This window comes from Hippichthys cyanospilos, chromosome 4 (genome assembly GCF_059441005.1).
Source record: "Hippichthys cyanospilos isolate Australia breed blue-spotted pipefish chromosome 4, RoL_Hcya_1.0, whole genome shotgun sequence".
NCBI lineage: Eukaryota > Metazoa > Chordata > Actinopteri > Syngnathiformes > Syngnathidae > Hippichthys > Hippichthys cyanospilos.
Genome location: NC_142372.1, coordinates 22,278,055 through 22,300,824, shown reverse-complemented (window position 1 = coordinate 22,300,824; position 22,770 = coordinate 22,278,055). Strand labels below are relative to the sequence as shown.

The 22,770-nt window shown below is 37.4% G+C and overlaps 1 protein-coding gene across 3 annotated transcripts; it reads right to left on the bottom strand.

Moving 5' to 3' along the window:
- Window positions 1-1,271: 1,271 nt before the first annotated feature.
- spi1b (Spi-1 proto-oncogene b) lies at window positions 1,272-18,515 on the bottom strand. Of its 3 annotated transcripts, none has more exons than XM_088412871.1 (6): window positions 18,496-18,515; window positions 9,950-10,027; window positions 9,371-9,461; window positions 8,585-8,781; window positions 5,906-6,056; window positions 1,272-2,755 (listed from the first exon to the last, which is right to left on the bottom strand). In XM_088412871.1, exons 2-6 carry the CDS (start codon window positions 9,989-9,991, stop codon window positions 2,442-2,444), a joined length of 795 nt encoding a protein of 264 aa, XP_088268997.1. In that variant the 5' UTR covers window positions 9,992-10,027; window positions 18,496-18,515; the 3' UTR covers window positions 1,272-2,441. The 3 variants fall into 3 exon arrangements, with proteins under 3 accessions (XP_088268997.1, XP_088268996.1, XP_088268995.1); XM_088412870.1 differs by lacking the exon at window positions 18,496-18,515 and adding an exon at window positions 16,856-16,898; XM_088412869.1 differs by lacking the exon at window positions 18,496-18,515 and having other exon boundaries at window positions 9,950-10,585.
- Window positions 18,516-22,770: the final 4,255 nt, after the last annotated feature.

Genomic DNA, 22,770 nt, shown 5'->3' with positions numbered 1-22,770 from the left:
ATTTATACTTGTCTTTTACATGTTTTTTTTTCAACAGAGGGGGGTGAGGGAGAATCTGATTCTGCTCTACTGTAAATGTCTGACATGGAAACTACTTTAATGATTCACACCCACCAGTAGATGACATCACTACTCCATTTTAGAGATCAGCACAATTGGCGAGTCCAGAGGGATAAATGGTTGAACTTTGTAAAGCTACCAATTTCTACCGCTGATCACAAAAGAACGGAAAAAGGCAGAAAAGTGTGTCTATACATTCCTTTGGTTGATTCAGTACACGTATATATAATCATTGAAGACTATTGCGTTGGAATTTTAAATGTCAAAATTCTCTAAGATGGCTGGCAGTTGAGTTAAGGCAAGCCATCCTGCGCAACATGACATTTGCAGGTCAAACTATGTGCAAACTCATCAGTATCCTAGAAGATGAAACAGCGTCCTGTCACTTTGTTCACACCACACCTTCATTTAATGAGGCATCGCCCTAAATTGGCCCGTGTGCCTACACTTATCGAAGTGAGAATATTATGTAGCTTTGCCCGTGTGCATTTGTTTTTTTCAAGAAGTATTTAACGTTATGTAGCTCGATCACATTTTGTGGAAGTGACATGCAGGGGCTGTCTCGCCAATTTGACAGCAATGTCCTTAATTTTAATTGCCTTTTCATTAAGTAATGCAGTATCTAAAAATACACAAACCAGGGAGTGAAAAATAAAGGGGAGAAGAAATATGTGACAGAAATATATATTTAGATCATAATCATGATAATGATGATAATCATTTTAGCAGTGAATCATGCCACTGTACTTTGGTTGTTGGATTTTGTTGGTTGATTTGGGTGTTTCTCCTGTACAATTACAGTAACACTCTTTTATGTTTGCTCCTAACTTAATCAGTTTAATGTGAGATGGGAAACTGTTTTGAGCTAAAATGGTTACAACTAGTGCTAAAGTGTTGCGATTTATTGCGATAAAGCAAAGGCGTATTGCGATACGTATAGCGATGTTTGTAAAAAAATAAAATAAATAAAACAATCTATGGAATATATATTAATAATGAGTAAAAAAAAAAAAAAAAAAACATAAGAAATTGACATTTATGAACAAATGACGTTTAAAAATTGCCCTTGACGATATTAGTATGTCACTAGCTAATGAGAATACTCTTTCAGTTGGCGTTGATATGGCACAAATACAGAGGTAGATTTTTGCCACACGTGACAGCATAAAATACCGGTGGCAGCGCTCTTCACCCGGAAACAAAACAGAATTGTGACGCCACCCACGTTGGTAATAAAAAAAAACAAAACAAACGACAAAAACCAAGGACAAATCTATTGTTATAATTTATTAAATACAGTGAAATCTCAAGCTACGGTTGCTTCTGTACAAGTTTTTGTTCATATTACGAAAATTACTGGGGATATAAAAGAAAACGAAATCAAACAAAACTAAAGTTAAAATCTCAAAATTCCCATTTCAGTTAAACGCAACATGAGATTCTACTGCTGAATAATATGGCTGGTGGTTGAGGAGTGGGCACACAGTAATTGCGCTTCTCGGGAATTTACTACGGATCACATGAACACTGTGAAGGTGAGAAGAATGAATCCCAAGATATGACTACAACGCCTAAAACAAAGGAATTGCTATCTTGTCTGGTGTTTTTGATGCGCTTGGAATGGTTTACATGTAAAACAAGATTGATTATCATGATACGAAAGGGCCTCCAGACCAGACTGATTCCTAAAAACAAAATAGTACCCAAAAAGGCATTTCAAAACCAATACGCGATACAGTGTATCGGACACTGTATGTCATATTGCATATTGCAAAACGTGTATTGCGTCACTTCGTATCGCAATATATCGATACGCCGATATTATCGCCCAGCCCTAGACAACTATTAAGTCAGACACTGCGTAGATGACATTCGGTCATGCACTGGTCATAACAATAAATATCTTCACATGTCTCATACAGTAGGCAGTTTTTAAAAATAATTTGGCATTCATGTAGGATTATGACTTGACTGAAATGAATGTTTATTACGTTCTCCATGATTCTACAGTTGTATGCAAATATCCCGCTTTGAACAAACTATTGGTATTGATTAATCAGGCCTACACTCTACACTTTCACATCAAGTCATGGCCTCGTTTCTTTGCTGTACACACGCTATACCGGCTAAAGCTTTCCTATGTCCTTGAAGAGGAAAAGCAATAGACATGGATCGTAGACACTCGATAATTTCATCTTCACACTGGATTTCTTAGCTGTGAGAAATACATGTGCTGTACAATGACCCAGTATGCTCCTGCTGGACAGCTTTCATGATGCTTTTGAGGCTATTTACAAAACCATGTTAACTTTGGGTGAGCAGTTACACTAGAAACCAAATATCAAATGTTAACATTGGCATCGTGTAATTCAGGACTCCGCCTACATGTATGGCTTTCTCTCCAAATGAGTCTTCCCCAGGACCTCATCACTGAACTGGTACGTCAGTTTCTTCTTGATCTTTTTTACCTCGCCAGTTTTGCCGTAGTTGCGCAAAGCCCTCGCCATCTTTTGATAGGTCATTTTTTTGCGGTTGCCCTTTTGGATTCCCCAGCGGTGTGCGAGAGCCTCCTTGTGTTTGGATGAGAACTGGAACATTCCTTTGTCTCTGTCCACCCACCAGATACTGTCCTTCATATCGCCGTTTTGTAAAAGGTCCAACAGGAACTGATACAAACGAATCTTCTTTTTGTTGCCTGTAGGAAAAATCACAAAGTTTCACAGTTCTTCATTGTGTACTGGTGTAAGCTTTTGTTGGGTTTGATCTGACTAAGTCAATACAAAATAATATGCACAAACTCTAAAAAAATAAAATAAAAGCTGAGGAGAGTGAAAAGGGGCCAAGCACACCTGACTGAGTGATGCAAAGTCAGTTTAACCATAATTTGGGGATAGGTCGGCATAAAAATTCCAAGGAATAATGACGGATTTTCTTACATCATTGCCCAATGCATCCTGATTTATTTTGTGGCTGCTGAAGCGGATAATTAACTGTGAGCGCTATTGTAACGAGTCGGCTTCAAATTAATTCACAGGAAAACATCTGCTATATATGTACAAAAATCCATGTATGCTGTATATAAACAGAGTCCATACTTTGATGTGAGATGATCTATTTAACTAGGTTTGCAATTGGAAGGCTTTTCCCTCAGTCATCATGTCAGTAAACAAGCCCAATTATTTTCAATTATAAGTTAAGAGCATCATTAAAGAGTAATTGCAATGACCTATTGTCAGAAATGTGTTTCATAGGGCTTGGGTGTATGACCTTTATTTTTAATTGAGGCAGCCTTTGTTTCATGCTTGTCCAGAAAAGAATTCTTGACGGCTAAAGTGCAACCAACCTTTAGTCACAACCATTTCTGTTGGATGAATTACAACAAGTGGTTCCACAGGTTTATTGTGCCTTCTGCCCTCTAATGGAAGAACATGTATTTGTTCTGCCTGGCATAGAATATGCACGGGGATTAATTTTCAATTACTATATAATTGATTTTGGATCACTTCTTGTGACATCACTAACATGGACTCTAGCGGCACATTAGGGCACTGCTTCTCAACTATTTTTTGCCAGGGACCCCCCCCCCCCCCCCCCCCCCCCCCCCACACACACACACACACACACACACACACAAACACCACACACACAGGAAAAAGACCCCCCCCCCCCCCCCCACACACACACTTGACGCACTGACTATGAATAAGATTATTATCAATAAAAAGTCTATAAGTATAGAAAAAAAGCATTACAAAAAAACTTTCAACAACTGCTAATCATTTTCACAGCATTTATACAGGTTACAGCTTAGTCTAAAATAGAAAAAAATAACCAAGTGCACCAAAGTGCCTGAAAAAAAAAAAAAAGATAAATTCTTATTTTATTGCAATTACACTTCACGTGAGAAAAACTAAGTCTTTTCCCTGGGGTCATCCTCCCTCCCAAGGGGCCCATCCAACTATTTTCAAGGACTGCATTAGGGGGTCACAGATGGGAGAATTTGAAAACAGAAAAATAATGCTTCATAGAGGACCTACAAAAGCACTATATAAAAATGTTACTATGATATAGTAAAAACAAAAAAGAAAAGCAGGAAAAAAAATGTACAACGCAGTTGTTAAAAATGTAGTTGTTAAAAAATACTCAATAATGACTGGTGTAGTTTAAAAAAAAACAAGCTACTAATCAGTCATGATTAGTCCAAAAAAAAAAAAGTCATTCTAACACTCTTTTAGAAGTTTGCGTGCAAGCAAAGATTCAGAGAAATTGTGCAATGTCCACTGAGGTCAGCTCCTGTTGAATGAAGAAATAAGAAACACAGATGCTGTAGTCTGCAAAATGCAGTTAGCCACTGAGAGCGAGCAAAATTCCACTCCATTTGTTCCATTGATTCAGTGATGGAAAACACATTTATATTGTAAATACAACGTCTCCTTACGCCTGACAAGTTGAATGATGATGAATTCTGATGAATAAAATGAGCTGGAAAACTAATCACCTCCATGAGGTATTTGGATGACGTGCAAAGAACACACTCACACATTTTAAGCTTTTTTTGTTGTGCTCATCTCAGCTTTCTTATGGTGTCGCAACAGAAAATACGGGTGCACTTAATGATGTATTCTCTTCATATTATATAACGTTTCCATTAGAGATGAACAATCTATCCTTCGTACTATGGGCTAAGGGGCGGGCTACATAGAACCAAACAATTCCTACACCAGATGTGTGATAAATTACTTGGATAAAAGAGCTGCTCTCAATATATTTTATTTTTGACAATACATTTAATATTCGTTTTTCACATTACTAGCCCAATGAAAACGGGTTTGAAACAAAATTTTTCTATGAAAATTCTCATTCAAGATCGGCACAAAACTACTGAACAAGAAATCAACTTTAAGTGCGAGAAATCATGTTGTACTTTTTTTTTCCACACAAAAATCTATTCACTCCTAATTTTAATATTAATGAGGTACCGGTATGTTGTTTGTCAGGCATGTCATTCCAGTCTACAAAAAATTATTATGCCTACTCATGTTGTGGTGAAGGGCAGTATAGCGTAAGTGCAATTAAGACATTAAAACCACAGTCAATCTCATTATATTCACAAATGTGGATTGATATACAGTTTCAATAGTGTCATCTTCATGGCCAAATTCTTCCCTTTTTTCACCAAAATTATTGCATTTGTTTCATTTATTGTTGCCATTCTCCCAGTTTTTCCAGAGATGTATTATTCAATTCCTCTCCCGTTTTCCATGGAAAACTTGACGAATACAGTATGTATTAGTGTTTCCTAATTTAATCCAATAATACAGTATTTATCAGTGTTTCCTAATTTAATCCAATGCAGAATTTTTGGGAGGTAACATTCTTTCTTTCTTTCTTTCTTTCTTTCTTTCTTTCTTTCTTTCTTTCTTTCTTTCTTTCTTTCTTTCTTTCTTTCTTTCTTTCTAAATTGGTGCTATATTTTCACAAACGTTAGAAGAAAGAAAAAATACTATGTTGCAATTTACAAGAGAGTCTAAATTGAATACAAAATCAAGACAAAACAACGAACCACACTTTTGGTGCGAGGAGGAAACCGATTGTTATTGTGGTGAGAGTCATGAATAGATTGTGTTTTATTGACAGTAGAAATAATGTCTACCTGAGCCATGACACTAGCAGTATGTCACATTCCCAATCGGGGTAACACGGTTAATCCAGCCCCCCTCGTTAATGCGTGTAAATGGAGATAATACGAATGTTTCGGAAACCCGAGTTTTGACACAAACCCCACCTTAACCTGAATATGACTGCATGTAAACCTAGTTGTTGTCTTTTGAATGGGTTATCTTACCCATCTCTCCCGGTATGACATAAGGGACTTGCTCCCGAAGGCACTCCTCATCAGATACCTCCAGGGGGGGACTTTGACGTCCATGCTCTTCATCATCAGTGCTGTGCTGGGACACATGTTTAGGATACATAGTCCGTGGGAAGAATGTTACCTTGAAACCAAGAGACAAAGTCCTTTTATTTACCAAGCTTCAATTAGGTCTCATTCCATATTAAAGGGATGTGTTAGTTATACTGTGATCACCCATTGGAGTCATCAATGTTTTTAGGAAGAAAAAAAAAACACTCAATGTATTCTATGCACTAAATATATTTTATCTATGTATTTTCTCATCTCTTTTGGCTCACTGTTACACGTGAACTGGACACAAGGTGGCATTCCCATGGAGATCACAAGGTCCTCAACTCTTTCAGTGCCAAGCGTTATCTGAAAAGGCAACTCGTTTTTTACCGTGGGCCACATTGTAGTTGCACTTTCTGTCAGAGAGTCGGAATGACTGCGAATCAAATTATTTTTAAGTGTGTTTGTGACACACTTAGCTTGATTTGATATCAGAGGCTTGATAAAAACTGTTCAAAAGAGACATTGGGAAGAAAAAATTGTTGCTTGTCGTTTTTCACTATAAAAATTAAACGTTGGAGACAACTTCCAAGTTTGGTAGTTTTGTTAGTTTTTAGCCTGAAACTTGAAATCAAATCAGCATTTCGCGGGCCACATAAAATAATGTGGCGGGCCGGATCTGGCCCCGGGTCTTGAGTTGACCCCTGTGCCTGAGAGTGCCATCCGATTTTGATGCATCTTTCAGGGCCGACAGAATGCGCCGTTGGAAAGACTGGATTGCATTCTTTATCTCGAAAAAAAAAAAGTAAAATGTCATCTAATTCTGTTCTCTAGCAATCACTGTTTGAAAATAGGTCATTGAGTGACACCACACCATTTTGAACAAAAGGTGAAAAATGGGCCTTTGTGATAAGATGTGTTTTCTGTACAACAATAATATTTGGACACTAATATTTTTTAGGAGCATCTGAAACATCTTTCCCTCCGATAAAACATGAACATAAACGGTGGAAACCTGTTCATGACATCAAAATAACAGTTTGCTTATGTTTAGATGTATAAAACACTGTGTATAGAACAGTTTGCGTATGCATACAAGTAGATTACAACAGTGCCCAACCGGCTTAATATTAAGGGGAGCGCTGGCCACGACTGTCATCTATCCTATTAAGAAAAAAAAAAACAGTTGGGGAATATTCTTTTCACTGGTACACAACCTGATCATTTTACATGCCGAAAATTCTCATTCATGGCACAGAAAGAGTGAACCATATACGGCATGTGCATGTTTCTGTGAATTCCAGTACAGAGAGCCAAAAGCCAAGATTTGAGTTAAGTCAAATCGATGGAGCAAATGAATCATTCAAGAGTCTCAATGGGCTTCACAAGCATACAAACATCAACACCGTCCGCTGGTCTAAACAACCCCACACCCCCACGCAGGCAAAAGAGACATTTGGAAAAAATAGATAATGATGATTCATTTTCAACATGAATGATTTTGAATGAATGATAAAACAAGGCTGTAATAGGTGTCGCATTTCATACTGTTATACTGAGAACTGGATGTGTTGATGCTGCTCATTTCATTTTCATATTTTGTGGATTTTAGTTATCATTTCATATGCATGAATGACCACTTTGAGGTCAAGTTACAGTATATATATATATATATATATATATATATATATATATATATATATATATATATATATATATATATATATATATATATATATATATTGTATGTGTTTTAAAGACATGTTTGCTTTTCATTTCATGTGGTTTTTTTTTTGTCGTACGCACATCAAATTGTCGTGAGCACATCAAATTGCCTTGCAGCAAAGTCAAAATTTCACCGCATTCTTCATCCTTTTACTGCATTTCACATTATTTAGCAGATAACAAAGAGATAAGCATGTGATATTATTCTGGTAAGCATTACCTGGTCCTTTAAAAAAAATACTGTATATGACTAAAGTTCACTCAAAAATCGCAGCATTTACATTTTCTCATATCACCTCACTTTATACAATTTGTCAAAAAGCGGTTCATAAGGAATCATTGTCATAATGCTATAATGCACCACTCAATTGAACTTTCTGTTCTGCTATTTCGAAGAAATGTTTGTCGTGAAATTAAAAGTTTCAAACACTGATATTTTACTCAAAATTTGTAATCCAGATTTTGGTAAAGACCAATCAAAATTGTTAACAGTTCGATCAAAATGAAGGAAAACAACAACAAAACTGTTGGATTTTGTAGATTTGTGGCGATGACAAAAAAAAAAAATTCAGCTTGTTAAGACATTTCCACTTGTCGTACGTACCCTGTACATGTTGAAACATAGAAATTATGGTGTCAAATTGGGATCCCTATTCCTCCCAGCTATTGTCTTTGAGCCAGCAATACATTTGCCAATAGCGTTGAGTAGCTAGCATTAATATGTGTGGATGTATAACAAACTATTCATGAACAACTGTAAAAGTACACAAATTGGAGATGACATGGCACATAATTCTTCACGCTTCTTCACTTTAGCACATGAATTGTCTTGTTTTGTTTTGTTTTTTCATGATAATATGGTTTTAGTCATGATTTAGTTTCAGATGGACTCACTGGTTGCGGTAACATGTGAGAATGTGCCCCAAGGTTTGGATCCAGTAGATTTTCTGGATCGTAGTGCATGACATCGTGTCGGATGAGACCGGGCGGGTGTAGAGGCTGCACGCTTTGCAGCTCTGTGAAGTTTGTCTCTTGAAGGTTTTCAAACTCAATCTGGTATGCGTGAGGGTGAGGATGGTAGTCCCAGTGGTCTATTTGGAGAAGACAATGAAATATGAGATCACTTCAGACTGAGCTATAGCAACGTGAATTTTTCATTCAAACAACCAGTGAGAATTTAAACAGAGCAAGGAGAGTTTGGTTTTATTAGAAAACAGTATTAACCAACTTCACACCTGGAAATAGTATTTGCTGTTCAATTCATTCTCTCCATTATGTCTGTTTTGGTGGAATATTCAAAACTGTTGCTACCAAGAGAAAGTCAACAAATCCCCTTGGGGCAGAATTTGTTCTATGTCTGTAGTTGCTGCAGCCCAAAAAATAGCATCTGTTTCCTGTGCTCTTCAGCTGCGCTCATAATAATATCCATTAAAAGAAAAAAAAAAAAAAGTTTTTCATCATGATTCATTTTCATATAAGTTTGAAATATATAAAATACTGATCAAGTTTGAATGCTTCATTTCTATTATTAAAAAAATGTTAAAAAACAATTTTAGAAAACAATATTGTAATTGGGTTATTAATTAAAAAATGGTTAAAATTTAGGTGAACTGTGTATGTATAACATCTTTAGGGAAAAAAGAAGAAAAAAAACCCGTGAAATGCTGGCGTAAAACTGACCTGCTTGCATCTCTGTATCCACAACATATGGACTATAAAATTCTGGAATTTGATGTCTGTAGATCTCGGAATCATACATTTCTTCTGAGGGCTATAAGAGCACATTGAAATTTAATACAATCACAAATGAAAAACATAGTTGAACAATTATCAGAAACAACAGTCCATTTGTGGTCAATATATTTACTCAATCAGTAAAGTTTCTTGTACTAATGACATATTTACAAACAATATTTAAATATTTTATTTGGGTATAATGGCAAGAATACGTATGTTCTTAAATAAAATAGAAATCAGGATTTCTTTTTTCTTGTCATAGCTATTCTGAAACTGTCAAGCTCTTTAGAGCTTCGTTTTCATGTCGTCTGAAGTATCAAATTTTGTTAGCCTTGGCATCCTGTACGCAAATGAACTACAACTCAGCAAATGTAAAACGACAAACGAGCACAATCCCTCGTCTACAATATTTGTAGTTTAAAAAAAAAAAAAGCTGAAAAATAAGTCCATTCTGAATGGGCAAGTTATTCTGTTATTCTGACAATGTGAATAAGAAAAAAAACAAAAAAAAGTGATACTTACAGGTGCAATGAAATAACTCTCCATTCTGTAGGGATGCAACATGGGGGCTTTTTCTCCAGTGAGTGCGCTGGAACACACCTTGCAGACCAAAAAGCTCTTACAATCTTTCAAAACCTTTGCAGCATCATTGCACAATATTTCAAAATTTCCTCTCATTTAACGCTAACCAAAACATGTCCCGCAGTCTCTCTCAATGTATCATTCACTGTGGTGAGTTGAACCGGTCCAAGAGGCCTTCGGCAGGATCAAATACAGCAAGAAAATCAGCAAAGCAAAGGCTCACTGTTTGCCCGTGAAGTGAAAAAGGAACTTTTAACTTCTGTAAATTGATGTGGGTGGGAGCAACAGAGTGTGTCTACTGCTATAGGGGAGCCCGTGAAACTTCGCATTTATCAGCAGCTCTATATTGTCACCTCCCTTGGCGGCCAATCATCAGTGACCGTGTACTTAAACATCTCATCGTCTAATACGCTTCTGCAATGACTGAAGTCAAATGCAATAGTTCTGAAAATCGTTTTGTTAGTTTGTAAATCAAAGCTTGGGTTGCTAATGGTGGAAAAGTCCACCCTCCAAAGTCCAATCTGATCAAGTATTGGCCAGCTCAAAAAATTGGATGTACATTCAGATAAGTCTTTGCGTTCCCCAAATTTAAACTTCATCAAAAATGAGTAAACATGAAGCAGAAATCTTTTCCGTCACTAAAACCTCAATCAATTTGTCGAACCAATTTCTCCGCGTAACGGCTCGCAAATGAGAATTACAGTCGTATAATCACGCACATACCCGCACATGACTGGAAGATAAGATGAAGCAACAGTATCAGTTTTGGAGATTCTGATTATCACAAAGGAAATACAGGAGTTTCAGAAAATGCCAAAGGGGGATATAGCCCCTGCTCGCGACCGCCTTTGAACAAAGAAACATGCGTACCTTGGCTTGTGAGGATGTAACACCAAAAGACTGATAACCACTTTTTTTTACCATCGGATGATTTGACCCTTACGTTTGAGGGAAGATTTGAGGTCTGCTGTCCTGTCCACGGTTCTATTTGAAATAAGTGGAGCTGAAATGCTTGAATTTTGTGAAAATCAATGGTATCAAAGGACGTATTTTGACAAAGAAATCAGCGGAGTAGTGTTATTTTGTACAGATGAACGAGGCGTACGTGATAGCATTTCAAAACGTTTGCCCATCTGATGCTTTTTGCAGTTGCAAAATGTTTTGTTTCAAAGGGCAAAGGGAGACAGACCCGAATCGCTGCCAGGACAGTGGAGTCCTCCACTTCTTTTATAATGGAGCCAGGCTGTTTGAACGTGTATGATGTACCTTTCTTTGAGCATGCTGCCTTCACCAGTGTTGGGCAAGTTACTGTACCTCAAAATGCTAATGCATTATTTATTACTGACATTTCAAAGTAATTAAGTACATTACAATGTTACTACTGAATTTGCAATGTAAGGCGTAACACGTCTATTGCATTCCTATACATAACTGAATATATGGATTTGCCAGTCTAAATAGAGCTCATTAGACATTCTTCGGTACAAATTATTTAATCTGTATTGTATTGTAAACCGTAAAGATAAGATACACAATCGTTCTTTTGTATTTCAATCCCTTTATTACTTATATTCACAGCATAGTGATGCAATGTTTATGCCCAAGGCAAAAACAGTTAGTGTATTTCACAATTTCAATGTTATTATTCAATGTTATTATTATTCAACCCCACAGGTCATGACAGTTGATGATGTTAATCGTAAAGCGGGATGAATGCCTTAAAGACGGGACGGAAAAACTCAGTATTCCACATCGTAACGTGAAAAAAACGTAAGCCGGGGACGCCGTAACCGGGGGTCCACTGTATTCCCCAACTTTTCTTGTCTGCTCTTGATGCTGTCACAATCTGTTTGCAACATCTTGTAAACATCACATTAAAAATGAGAGCATATTTGCAAAAATAAATACTGTACATAAATGTTTAGCAATTTGAACATTAACTACTGTATCTTGTCTTTGTATTGAGTTCTATAGTGTTCAAAGGGATTTGCTAATCCTTATATTGTTATTACTCAGAATTGATTTAAATTGGGTTGTGCATAGTTTATCCTGAAGAAACACATTGGGTTGATGATAAGCATCGATTCTAATACATGCTCAAGAGGTGACGTAGTCTGAATATGTTGGAAATACAAGGAATTTATTTTGCAGGAATTGTGTAAGGATCCTTGCCAATTGAATGCCATGCTGTTTGCCATCTGTTTAGTACAATGGAAACTGGGATATTTAACCGTGAACAGCGCACTCCTCCAAAGTGTAACAAGGCAAGTGAGGGTGATGTACACACGATTCGGCAACATACTGCAGACAATTTAACAGACGAAAGGTTTTATTTAAAATGCAAGGTTGCACTACTAAAGTAGTAACAATGGTACTTGTAAATGTCGGTTGACGTTTTGTCAGTGGAGTGATTCTATTGGACTTCTTATTTTTCAGCAGTGCTTACCTAGAATTGAAAGATGTCTTCATTTTGTTTGAGAAATAAGAAAATACTTGATATGCTGCAAAGACGAATGATGAAAAATAGGAATAAAAATATATAATACAAGCGCATTAAATAATGGGATCGATACAACAACAATTCATGGAAGATTTTGGGTGGCGCCCCAGATGTGAGTCATAATAGCTTTTGACATACTTTGCAGCACTGAACTGTCAAGTTTCCAAATAAACAACTGAATCTGTAAACTGGATAGAGAACTTTTATTTAGATAATTGGCAGCTTCATACAAATCTTACAGGCTGGATTTGTGAGTATGACGTCACATATACAATAAGCATTTTAGACAAGTACAATAGTAGTTTTTAAATCTGAACTATGCTTTATAACAAGGGTCGCCAACCCTTTTGAAACCGAGAGTTACTTCTTTGGTACTGAGTAATACGATGAGCTACCAGTTTATGTGAAGACCCTGATCATGTTATTGATTTCTCACAATAATTAAAAAAAAACAGCTGTAGTAAATATATGAATCAAGTGTAATACCATATGTAATGTATACGTCATAATGCTTAATTGTGAATAAAATTCCTAGTTCAAGTTCTATCACTTGAAAACTATTTGCAGAACAGGTCTGTGGGCTACTCGCGTTGGTGACCCCTGCTTTATAAAGTAGACGTTAAATGAATAAATGCATTAAGATAGCCGATAAACAAATATGTCATTGCAAGCAGACAACAGCAAGTTGTGTGGTTCAACATTATACCGGTACACATTAATAAGACACACGCAGAAAATCACCAAATATTTAACATTAACCTCAGTGTAAAATCGTATAATTCTATCTATACCAGCGTCTTACAATTAATCTTTCTATGTATATGTCTGCCATGGGAACTCTGCAGGGTACAATGTACATCAAAGGCACGAAAGCAAAATGAGGAAGTGGAAGCTTCTTTCACATTTGGTTCTATGAATGTCTTACAATGAATCCAAGTACTTGTACATGTCACATTAATAGGACGATCTTGAATTCTGAGAAGAATGTCTTCCTTTGTCTTCCCTGTGTTGCAGAAGGTTTAAAACATAAAACAAACATATAAAACATGTTAGATCAAAAGTTTAACTGTAGTTCCATTTTGTGGGAATAGAATGATAAAGAAAAAAATGTAGCTCAATTAACAACCAATAGACTTTATTCATTTTCTATAACTTAGTGACAGTGACAACAATAATTTGAGTATTACCTCAAATTATAACTGGATGTATGCATAGAAAGAATATTCTAAATCAAATTGTTGTGAAAAATCTATTATCATTTTTAATCCATCGACTTTATTTTCCAAAGGTAAGCAACAGCTATTGCAGGGAGGCCTAAACTAGCCTCTTCCCTACCCTCTTCTTCAAACTTTTCCTCAAACATTTCCAGGGGGATCCCAAATTACCTCTGATGCTGCGTGCACACCGAATGCGAAAATTTGCGTCGCTACGCTCATTCGCGGGCCTTTCTGTCGCTGTTGTACTTTTTGTACACTTTTTTGTCGCGCGAGGAGAGGGGAGAGGAGTGGAGCGAGCTTGCTGCGCACTTTACGGTAGATCCGGAAAGAAGAGCATTGCTGAGAACTTTCACTTTTTTGGGATGTGACAGAGCCAATATTTTCACCGACAGCAGCTTTATTCTTCTTTTCTTTTCTTTTTTTTGCACTGCGTGTCCCTCGCTTTGCGGCAATACTCGCCTACCGGAAAAAAAAGTTTCAATGTCGCAATCAAGTGGCCGAGATCGTGCTTAATATTGTGCTGACAAGGCTGCGCTATCGTTAGCTTAGCACAGTAACGACGGTTCAACAGCTGTTAGGGCTGCATATACAAGTTGTTCCAAGTTCTCGCTTCCGCCTTTCTACAAGCCAGGTGAGTGCGCTTGCTTGGCTCTGTTTTGTATTGAAAAATCAGCTGGCTGTGTTGGATTGCTCCCGGTGACCGCAAAGCGGCCGCTATGATTCATTCCTGCCCCCTGCGTGAGCCGTTGAATGTTCCCGAAGTTGATTGGCTGTCGCGACGCGAAATGCGGAAAAAAAAAAAAAAATTAACTTCACGCGAAAGGCGAAATTTGGCTTCTCGTGACCGCGCGCGGCCATTCGCGTCGCTCCATTCGCGTCCATCGCGTCGTCCGACGCGCATTCGCGCCCAGTGGCGCGAACACCATTGGCTACAAAACAAAACTCTCCGCGTTTTCGCTTCGTTTGCGTTCGGTGTGCACGTAGCATAAGACAGCTGGGAGACAGCTTACAGGCTCGCCAGCTCCTGAAGGTAGGAGGCATCCGAATCGGATGCCTGAGTCACCTCATGTGGCGCATCTCAACATGGAGGAGCAGTAGCTGATTCCCTCTCAGATGACCCAGTCTTTTATCAAACTTTGGCCTAGGGTGTCCTGGTGACAAGTGGACATGAGGGCCTCCTTATATTTGAACAAGTTCATTGTCATGGACAGTCTGTGATGGGCACAGAAGTCTGGTAACAGATCATAATTCGTGTTTTGATCAGAGGGGCCATTCCTTTCACATACACCCTTCCCCTCATTGCCCATCTTAGCATTAAAGATCCCGAGCAGAGCCAGGGAGTCCTCAGGGGGAATGCTCTCCAGTACCCCTTCCAAAGACTCCGAAAAGTAGAGTTCCAACCTTCCGAAACCATCCCTCCTACACAAAGGTGAATGAAGGCTACCTTGTTCATAGAGGGGAATCCCACTGTTCAGATGCTAAGGCTGGGAGCAATATCTATGCCCACACCTGCTCTAAGTCTCAAAACAATACATGGCTGAAGAAGGTGCATGCTGACACCAGAATAAAGTAAACAACTGCCTGTATAAAGCGTAATTGCTGCGAAAAGGTTAGTGTGTGAATGATCACGAATAAATTGGCAGAAATGGAGAGCTCTAAAATCAACTTTTGCATTGGGCATCTACATCTTAATTTTGTTGTGAATTCCAAAAGTTGATTTTGTTTCAGGCCGCAAAGAACGAAAGGCCAGTTCTGTGTAGAAGCCGAAGTATAATAATGGCTGATAAGAGTACAGCATAGTAAAGGCAAAACCTCACGTTTCAACAAAATTCAGTGTCACTAAAGCATTGCATTTGCATTATAATCAAGACTATTCATCAGACTAGGCTCACAGGGGAAAATGGGGAAAGATGCTTGAAGCATTTCGTTCATAATCAATGGTTGTTGACATTTCAGCTTTTTCCCTAAACTCCAACACAAAAAGTGGAATTAAAGGTTTGTGTCATGTTTTATTTATTTATTTTTTTTGACAAACATATTATAAGCGACACTCAGATATACAGTACTTGTACCTCTGTAGCGGTAGCTGTGAGACATCATCATTCTGGTTTGCTCTCAATTATGTACTTCTGTTTTCTGTCCAGACAAAGTGAAAAGATTAAGCTGTCCTCTCTCTGTTGCGCCACACAAAAACAGTTAGTGTACCTTGTGTTACCATTGTCAGTTTTGGGAGGCCAGTGTTAAGGTGTGAATGTTATCATAAACCTTGTATGTAGATTAAGATAATAATATGTAGTGAGAAGCACGGTCCAGATAGCGCATTTGCTCAGCCACATTCAAAGTGACAAAAATAAATCCTTTTGTCCATTCATCCAACCATCCATCCACTTTATTTATTTATATTTTTGTTGCTTTTATTGACTATCATTTTGCATTTAGAACATGATATCTTGAATGGACATTGTTTGATTGACGGTCACTACTCTTGATACATAGTCATCATGGTGTGAGCCATAAAGTTAGTGCAGTTAGTTTTTCAGAAAGACAATTTTTTTCTGTTTAGGTTTTGGGGGCCGCAACACCGCATTTAATAAACGGATGACGGATGTGGAACAGAAGTTAAGTATTGCACCATCTAACACCCTAGTAGAACAGCAATCAGCATCTACAGTGCATTGAGAAACAACGACAGCTCTCATTATTAGTCAGTATTTTTGGGCGGCTTAGCTTGTAGCTGAAAAGCAGTGGACTTACATGATTGCAAATAATCTTTTGCCGGACGCAGAATTGCTTACTTACTGTATTTCTATAAGATTGGCATGATTAGGAAAGGTTTAAATTGTAATCAAAGTGTATGAAAATAAGGCATCACTTAGACGATAGGCATCATTTTGGCGCCTCATTGCCAAGGTTTTTTTTTTTTTTTTTTTTTTTTTAATCCAACAAACGACCTAGCACGTCCCTTTGAAGTTGCCACCGAATGACCCGGAGTCCCTCGTCTCTAATGCCATTTCAGAAATGAGTTATGCAAGTGGAAAAGTGACCGATAAAAGTCGCAAACATCATGATGTGACCTTTGAGCAAGACATTGACCAGAATCCAGGCGGATGTAGAACTGTAGCACCGTACCAACACGGCTGTACATTATGTATACTGTACAAACATGCTGCTCCTCTTCAAACAGCAGGCGGATCATCATGTCATCTGAACATCTGTAAATAATCCAAATGTAAATCTTTGTCGTTTTCTGGGTGTCTTTCTTTAATGAGTGAATTTCTACTTTTATTTCATCGCTTTATTATTATATATTTGTCACAACAGCATTCAATGTTTTGTTTACACAAGCCTGCCTCTCCTACCGCAGAGACAATGGCAAATTGGATAAAAGTGTTAAACAAAAAAAAAAGGTGAACGTTTTGAAATTCCTTGTGAGTAATCAGGTATTCTAAAATGTAATTTTAAAAAGATTTTGAAAGCTTGTTTCTTCGCAGTAACTTGTACGACATTCACGTGTTCTTTTCACACTTGTCAAATGACGGATGACTGAAAATTTTCCAGCCTATATCAAAAATTCCTGTTTTGTCTGCTAGCTGAGGATATGAACAGTAAATGTTGCACCACATTTAAGTGGGATTCAAGACATGGCACATCCTCATTGGCCAGATCCACAATAACTCACAAATCTGCCAAATCCTTCTTTAAAATAGTCATTATGAATGGCTGACTTGATTGATTTGAGCAAGATTAAATGACATTTTAAAACTTTTTAATATTTGTCATAAAAATGATTCCCATTACTTGTACGTGTTTTTAGACCGCTTATGCAGTCATTGCTTTCAAAAGTGTCACTTTGTCAACGGATTTAAAAAATTGCAAAACCCATGTAGCTGACATCAACAGTTTTGTTTTGTTTGTCTCTTTATCACGAACATTTGGAGTATCCGTGTTGGGAGTTTCAGAAGCCTCACAGCACAGGATCACGAGATTGTGCCTACGCAGGCTTGCATATAGGGGAATGACACGCATGACCACTGACTGTGGAAAACAGGATACAGGCAACGTCGCAACAGGAAGCGTTGCGCTCCTCCTCTGCAGAACATCAGTTTAGCCAGGCTGAGTGCTGGTTGATGTCCAAACTCTGAAAATCCTGTGGTAGTGCACATGTTTCGTAATCACCTTCGCTCAACATTTTTCTTAAGAAATGCAGTTTACAAATAATAAAAAAAAAACTCTGTTGAAAGCATTTTAAATCCTGAGTTAGAATCAAAAATACAGATAGAACATTTTATTTGTCAATCCTATTGTCAACCAACATCAAACATGCAATAAACCTGACTTAATTGTGACTCTTAACCTAAGTTTAGAGACATTTTAGAATGGTGTGATGACACTATGGCGTTTCTGTTTGATATTTGTCTCTTTATTTCTTGTCAAATAAAATATTGAATTATTGCTACTAACTTTGAATGTAATGTACCTGAAATTGTCACTCGGTCGTGACATATTTCACTCATTCGTCCTATTTCACTGAGTGTGATAATAGTCATAAACAATATGATATTACACAAATGAAACATGGATAGTTGCAAAAACATCCTGGAAAAAACATTTGTGTGTAAATCGTTGTAAAAAGAGACTGAATAGTACTAAGGAGAGGTGTTTCCACATTGTTAGAAGTGGAATAGACCTAATAATACGAAGAGATCAGCGTGCCCCTGCAGGGAAACGCCCACCTTCTCTCTTAAAGAACAAAAGTTATTTGGTCTTACCAGTTTGCTGTGTAAATCACCCAGTGGACAGAGTATACATTCCCACAAAAGTCACTTCGTTAACTACTGGAAGCAAATTGCCAAAGGTGGTTGAAAAATGCAGCTTTCTATATATCTCTGAATTAGCAGGGGAACTAAAAACTTCCTTAATTCTGCCAATTTAGGTTGAGCACCATAAGGCTTCTTCTCCTATTTCTTCTTCCTTATTAAAACAAGAAGGTGACAAACTTCCCACAGAACATATTCTTTCAGGCTCTCAGTCCACAGTCATCCTTAGACTACTTCACTTTACTGCATAAAATTAAATTACAAATACAATATGTCCCGTTTTGAAATAGTTGCATATACACAAAAAAGGAAGAGAAAAAGTATTGTCTTGGAATGTGAGTAAAATAACTGAAATGTTACTCTCTCAACATGTTAGTGTTATGATATGCTATTGCAGTTCATGAAATTTAAGGAACGCTTAACTTTAGCCATTTTCAGCAGTAAAGAGTATTTTTTGTCTATATTTAATTTGATGATGACATTATTTTTCATGCGCAATTAATACCACTTGGTGCCAACTGAAAAGGACACCATATATACTCAGGGCTCAACCAATCAAACCTCAACTTACAAACATCAAATCACCAAACCAAGGAAGTCGTGATTGGTTGATAACTGAGCCTTCAGCACCTTTTATGTCATTTGCAGTTAACAATAAGTACAAAAATGTGTTTTGAAATGTTTCAATTGTACTTGAAAAATAATCGAGTTATCAAATAATTATATAATTTGACAATTAATAATAATGATAGCTTTGTACTCTTGAAAATTAATATCCTTTTTGTGATTAATTATTTGTTCAGCAAAAAAAATGTAGTTTTACTGGTGATGATAGCGATGGTGCTGCTTGTAACTTTCAAAACAAAACATCCAATTGTGTTGTCCTGAAAACGGTACCTCGACTTGTGACCTGGACTAAGATATGATCTGGCTAAAATATGATTCTTTCAACATATGTAAAAAAGTATTTTGGAATCGATTCTTTATTTCATTTCTGTGGGTGGACGGCACACATAAAAGACCATTGTTCTTGCAGCGCAGGTTTCAGTGGCCATTATTTGTTTCACAATGACATGGAACAGTTGTCTGACATGTATGCTAGGGGACATCCAGCTCTCTCACTTCTTATTCCTGATTCCTCATTTTCTCTGGACTCCTCGATACCAACCCTCAGCCAAGGCTGAGGATATTATTAGATTGTGTGAATCACAAGGCACATGAACAAACATACCCGTAGTCACTCACACGCACGACACAAAAGGAGGTGAACCAGAGACCTCTTGGAGAAGCGAGCATAGACTGCTGTTCTAATATGTTATTTTATGTATTTAAGCACACTGTTCCATGTTAGATTTACTTGATGGTCTCATTGCAACAACTTAAAAATGCTTATTTAGAAACATATACCATATAAGGCTCTCAGCCCCTATCCCTCAAAACAATCAAGTTCCTCTTTTTTCATGTTGCTCAAGCCAGACAAGATGACTCAGTGCGGATATTAATCACATTTTTTTTTGTCAGTTTTTTTTTTGGCACTTTTTATATTCATAACTCACTACACTTGGTAAAGAACAGTTTTATATATTTTTAATTAGAGAAAACGTTTAACAAATACAATTAAACGAACATCAATGACTGTGTCATTAACGTGGATGTAATGTACTGTTTGTACAACATATGTAATGGCAAAATGACAATGAGTTATGTTGTACAAAGTTTCCAGTCGTTTTTACTCATTTATTTTATGAATAGTTTTGTTGAAACAGTGTACTTATTTACAATGTTTTCTTTTCTGCCCTCAGTGTGACAAATTGCTATTGCACAAACCACCTAGTGGCCAGACACATTGAGACTTAATTATGGCAGCAGGGGCATTCTTTGTTCTTGACTAGTTGAGTCAAGGCCAAATTATCTACATATGTGTTCACAAAAAAATATATTTCTATTAATAGTTCGTACAAAATGGTAAATCACCTATATGTTTCTGAAACCATTCAATAAGATGGCTGGTGAAGTCTCATTATTTTTCAAATAAATGATAACATCACATTTTGCCCTCACACATGCAGTGTTGTATGACTAAAATGATGGCTTGTTCTAAACGAAAAGTACAGGAATTAATGAATAATTACAGAAAGTGCGGATCCCGCATAAGACCCTTTTGTTGGAGCTGTGCCCCAGTATTTTTGTGCTACACTATCAGGTGCGGCCTGGCTGAGAGAGAAGAAAAAAGAGGTATTGCTGTGGTTGTGAATTAGTGCTCGCCCAGGATGGACGTTGCTCCCAGAGCGACTCCCAACCTGTCCCCGCTCATTGAGAAAATGCTGCTGGCCAGTGTTGGGAGTAATTCATTACAAAAGTAATGTAATTACTGTAGTGCATTACTTGTTGCTGTAACGTAGTGTAATGTATTACAGACACAAAAAATGCAATCTTTAAACTCGTTGCAAATGAGAGTAACACAATGCATTTCGATGCATTTTTAGCCTGAAAGTGGTGTCGTCCCACCCCCATTTTCGCCCAAAACACCGCGAGATTAGAAGAGAAAAGTCCTGATGGATTACAGCGGGGATGAATACGGCACTAGCAGAAAACAGGTGTAATATGTTGAATACGTACACAAGATCGACATACGCCCATTACTTTTAGTTCGTCAGAGATAAAGACAAGAAAAATATAATCATGAGGTACACTTTGTGCGCGACACCTAAAAAGCTGTTCACTTCGCCAAATAGGGGCAGTAATTTGTCAAATCATTTAGAGCTGTGCCTCAGTCATGTGAAGTTAGCTAAAAGAAAACACGCTGACATTTGCTCTCTCTCGCTGAGAGAAACCGCTTCCACCTCAAGAGGTCAAGAGATTCGTTAGGAGATTTGCTGCCGCTTTACGCAATGGATTCAACAGCGTTTGCAAATCTTGTCAGCAAGATCCCTGTTGCAACTGACAATGACAAGGTAAGCAAGTGCTGATATTCACTGTACAATCACTAATAGTCTATAAAAAGTTCTAGTTAATGTGCATTAAGATGAAGCATGCAAAACTCATGTGAAACTACGTTAACGAACTTAATGATGCAGGCTAGCTGCTAACTTTAGCCCCACCAAAACCATCTATTTTGAAACCTCTGTTCCTAACCTAGACGACTGAACTTAAATTTGAATATTACATTATTATATTACATTATTATATAACATTGAAATTGAGAAACCTACTAACAGTTTCTGCCTACTGCAAAAACAATGTTTCACTACAGTACGCTGTGAAGCTAAGTATACAATGAAATACAAAAATAATATTTTGCGTCTTGTCTTTACAGTTAAACACAGATGAAAGATTTGTACTGGTTTTATGCTTAAGCCAACCTTTCACTGGATGTGTATTGAATGTAACGAGTTACATTTCGAATGGCAAATCCATATTTCCAGTTATCGTGGGGAGAGTAATATAAAAGTAATGCAATAGTAGTGTAAAACATTACATTTCAAACACAGTAATACTGTAATGTAACTAATTACTTTGAAATAACAGTAGTAAGTAGTAAATAATGCATTACACAGGGTCCCCGCGGGTCCGTAAAAAGTCTGAAATATTTATTTTGACTTTCAAGGTCTTAAAATGTCTTGAATTTTAGAGTTAAGCTCTTAAATTTCATGTCTTTCTGATCCGTCTGGTCTTGTGCCTAATTTACGTTTTAACCACCGCACCATCTGGGGGCAGCACTTCGGCTACTTGCCTCAACCCATTTGTTACGTTTGCGTAGCCTAGTTTCATGCAGTGGAGTGAATCGATTGGCGATGGGAAAGTATGTGTTTAGTGACGGTTGGAGGACGAGAGGTATTAGGGACGGCTGATGAAAGTAGAGAACGTTCATGAAGCAAGGGGAATAATACAATAATAATTGTCTTTTTGACAATTGTCTTGGTCGTAATTCAGTAGGTCTATAGAGGGTTTTCACGCTGCGTCATAAACCCGGAAGCCGCCATCTTGGAGGTACTCGGTACCATAACACTGCATTGGCACGACATATATCTGCAAAATCGTTAGGAAAAATGGTCAATTATTGCAAAGCTCAACCAGGATTTGAGAGGAGAAAATCCGAAAATCCAAATTTGTTCCGCTCATTTTTTTCAGTTAAGAAACTATTGATTGCAAGCCACTAATGACAAAGTTTGTAAAGCAGTTACGATGTTTTAATAGTAACTTGTAAAAACGTTTATTGCTTGTGGT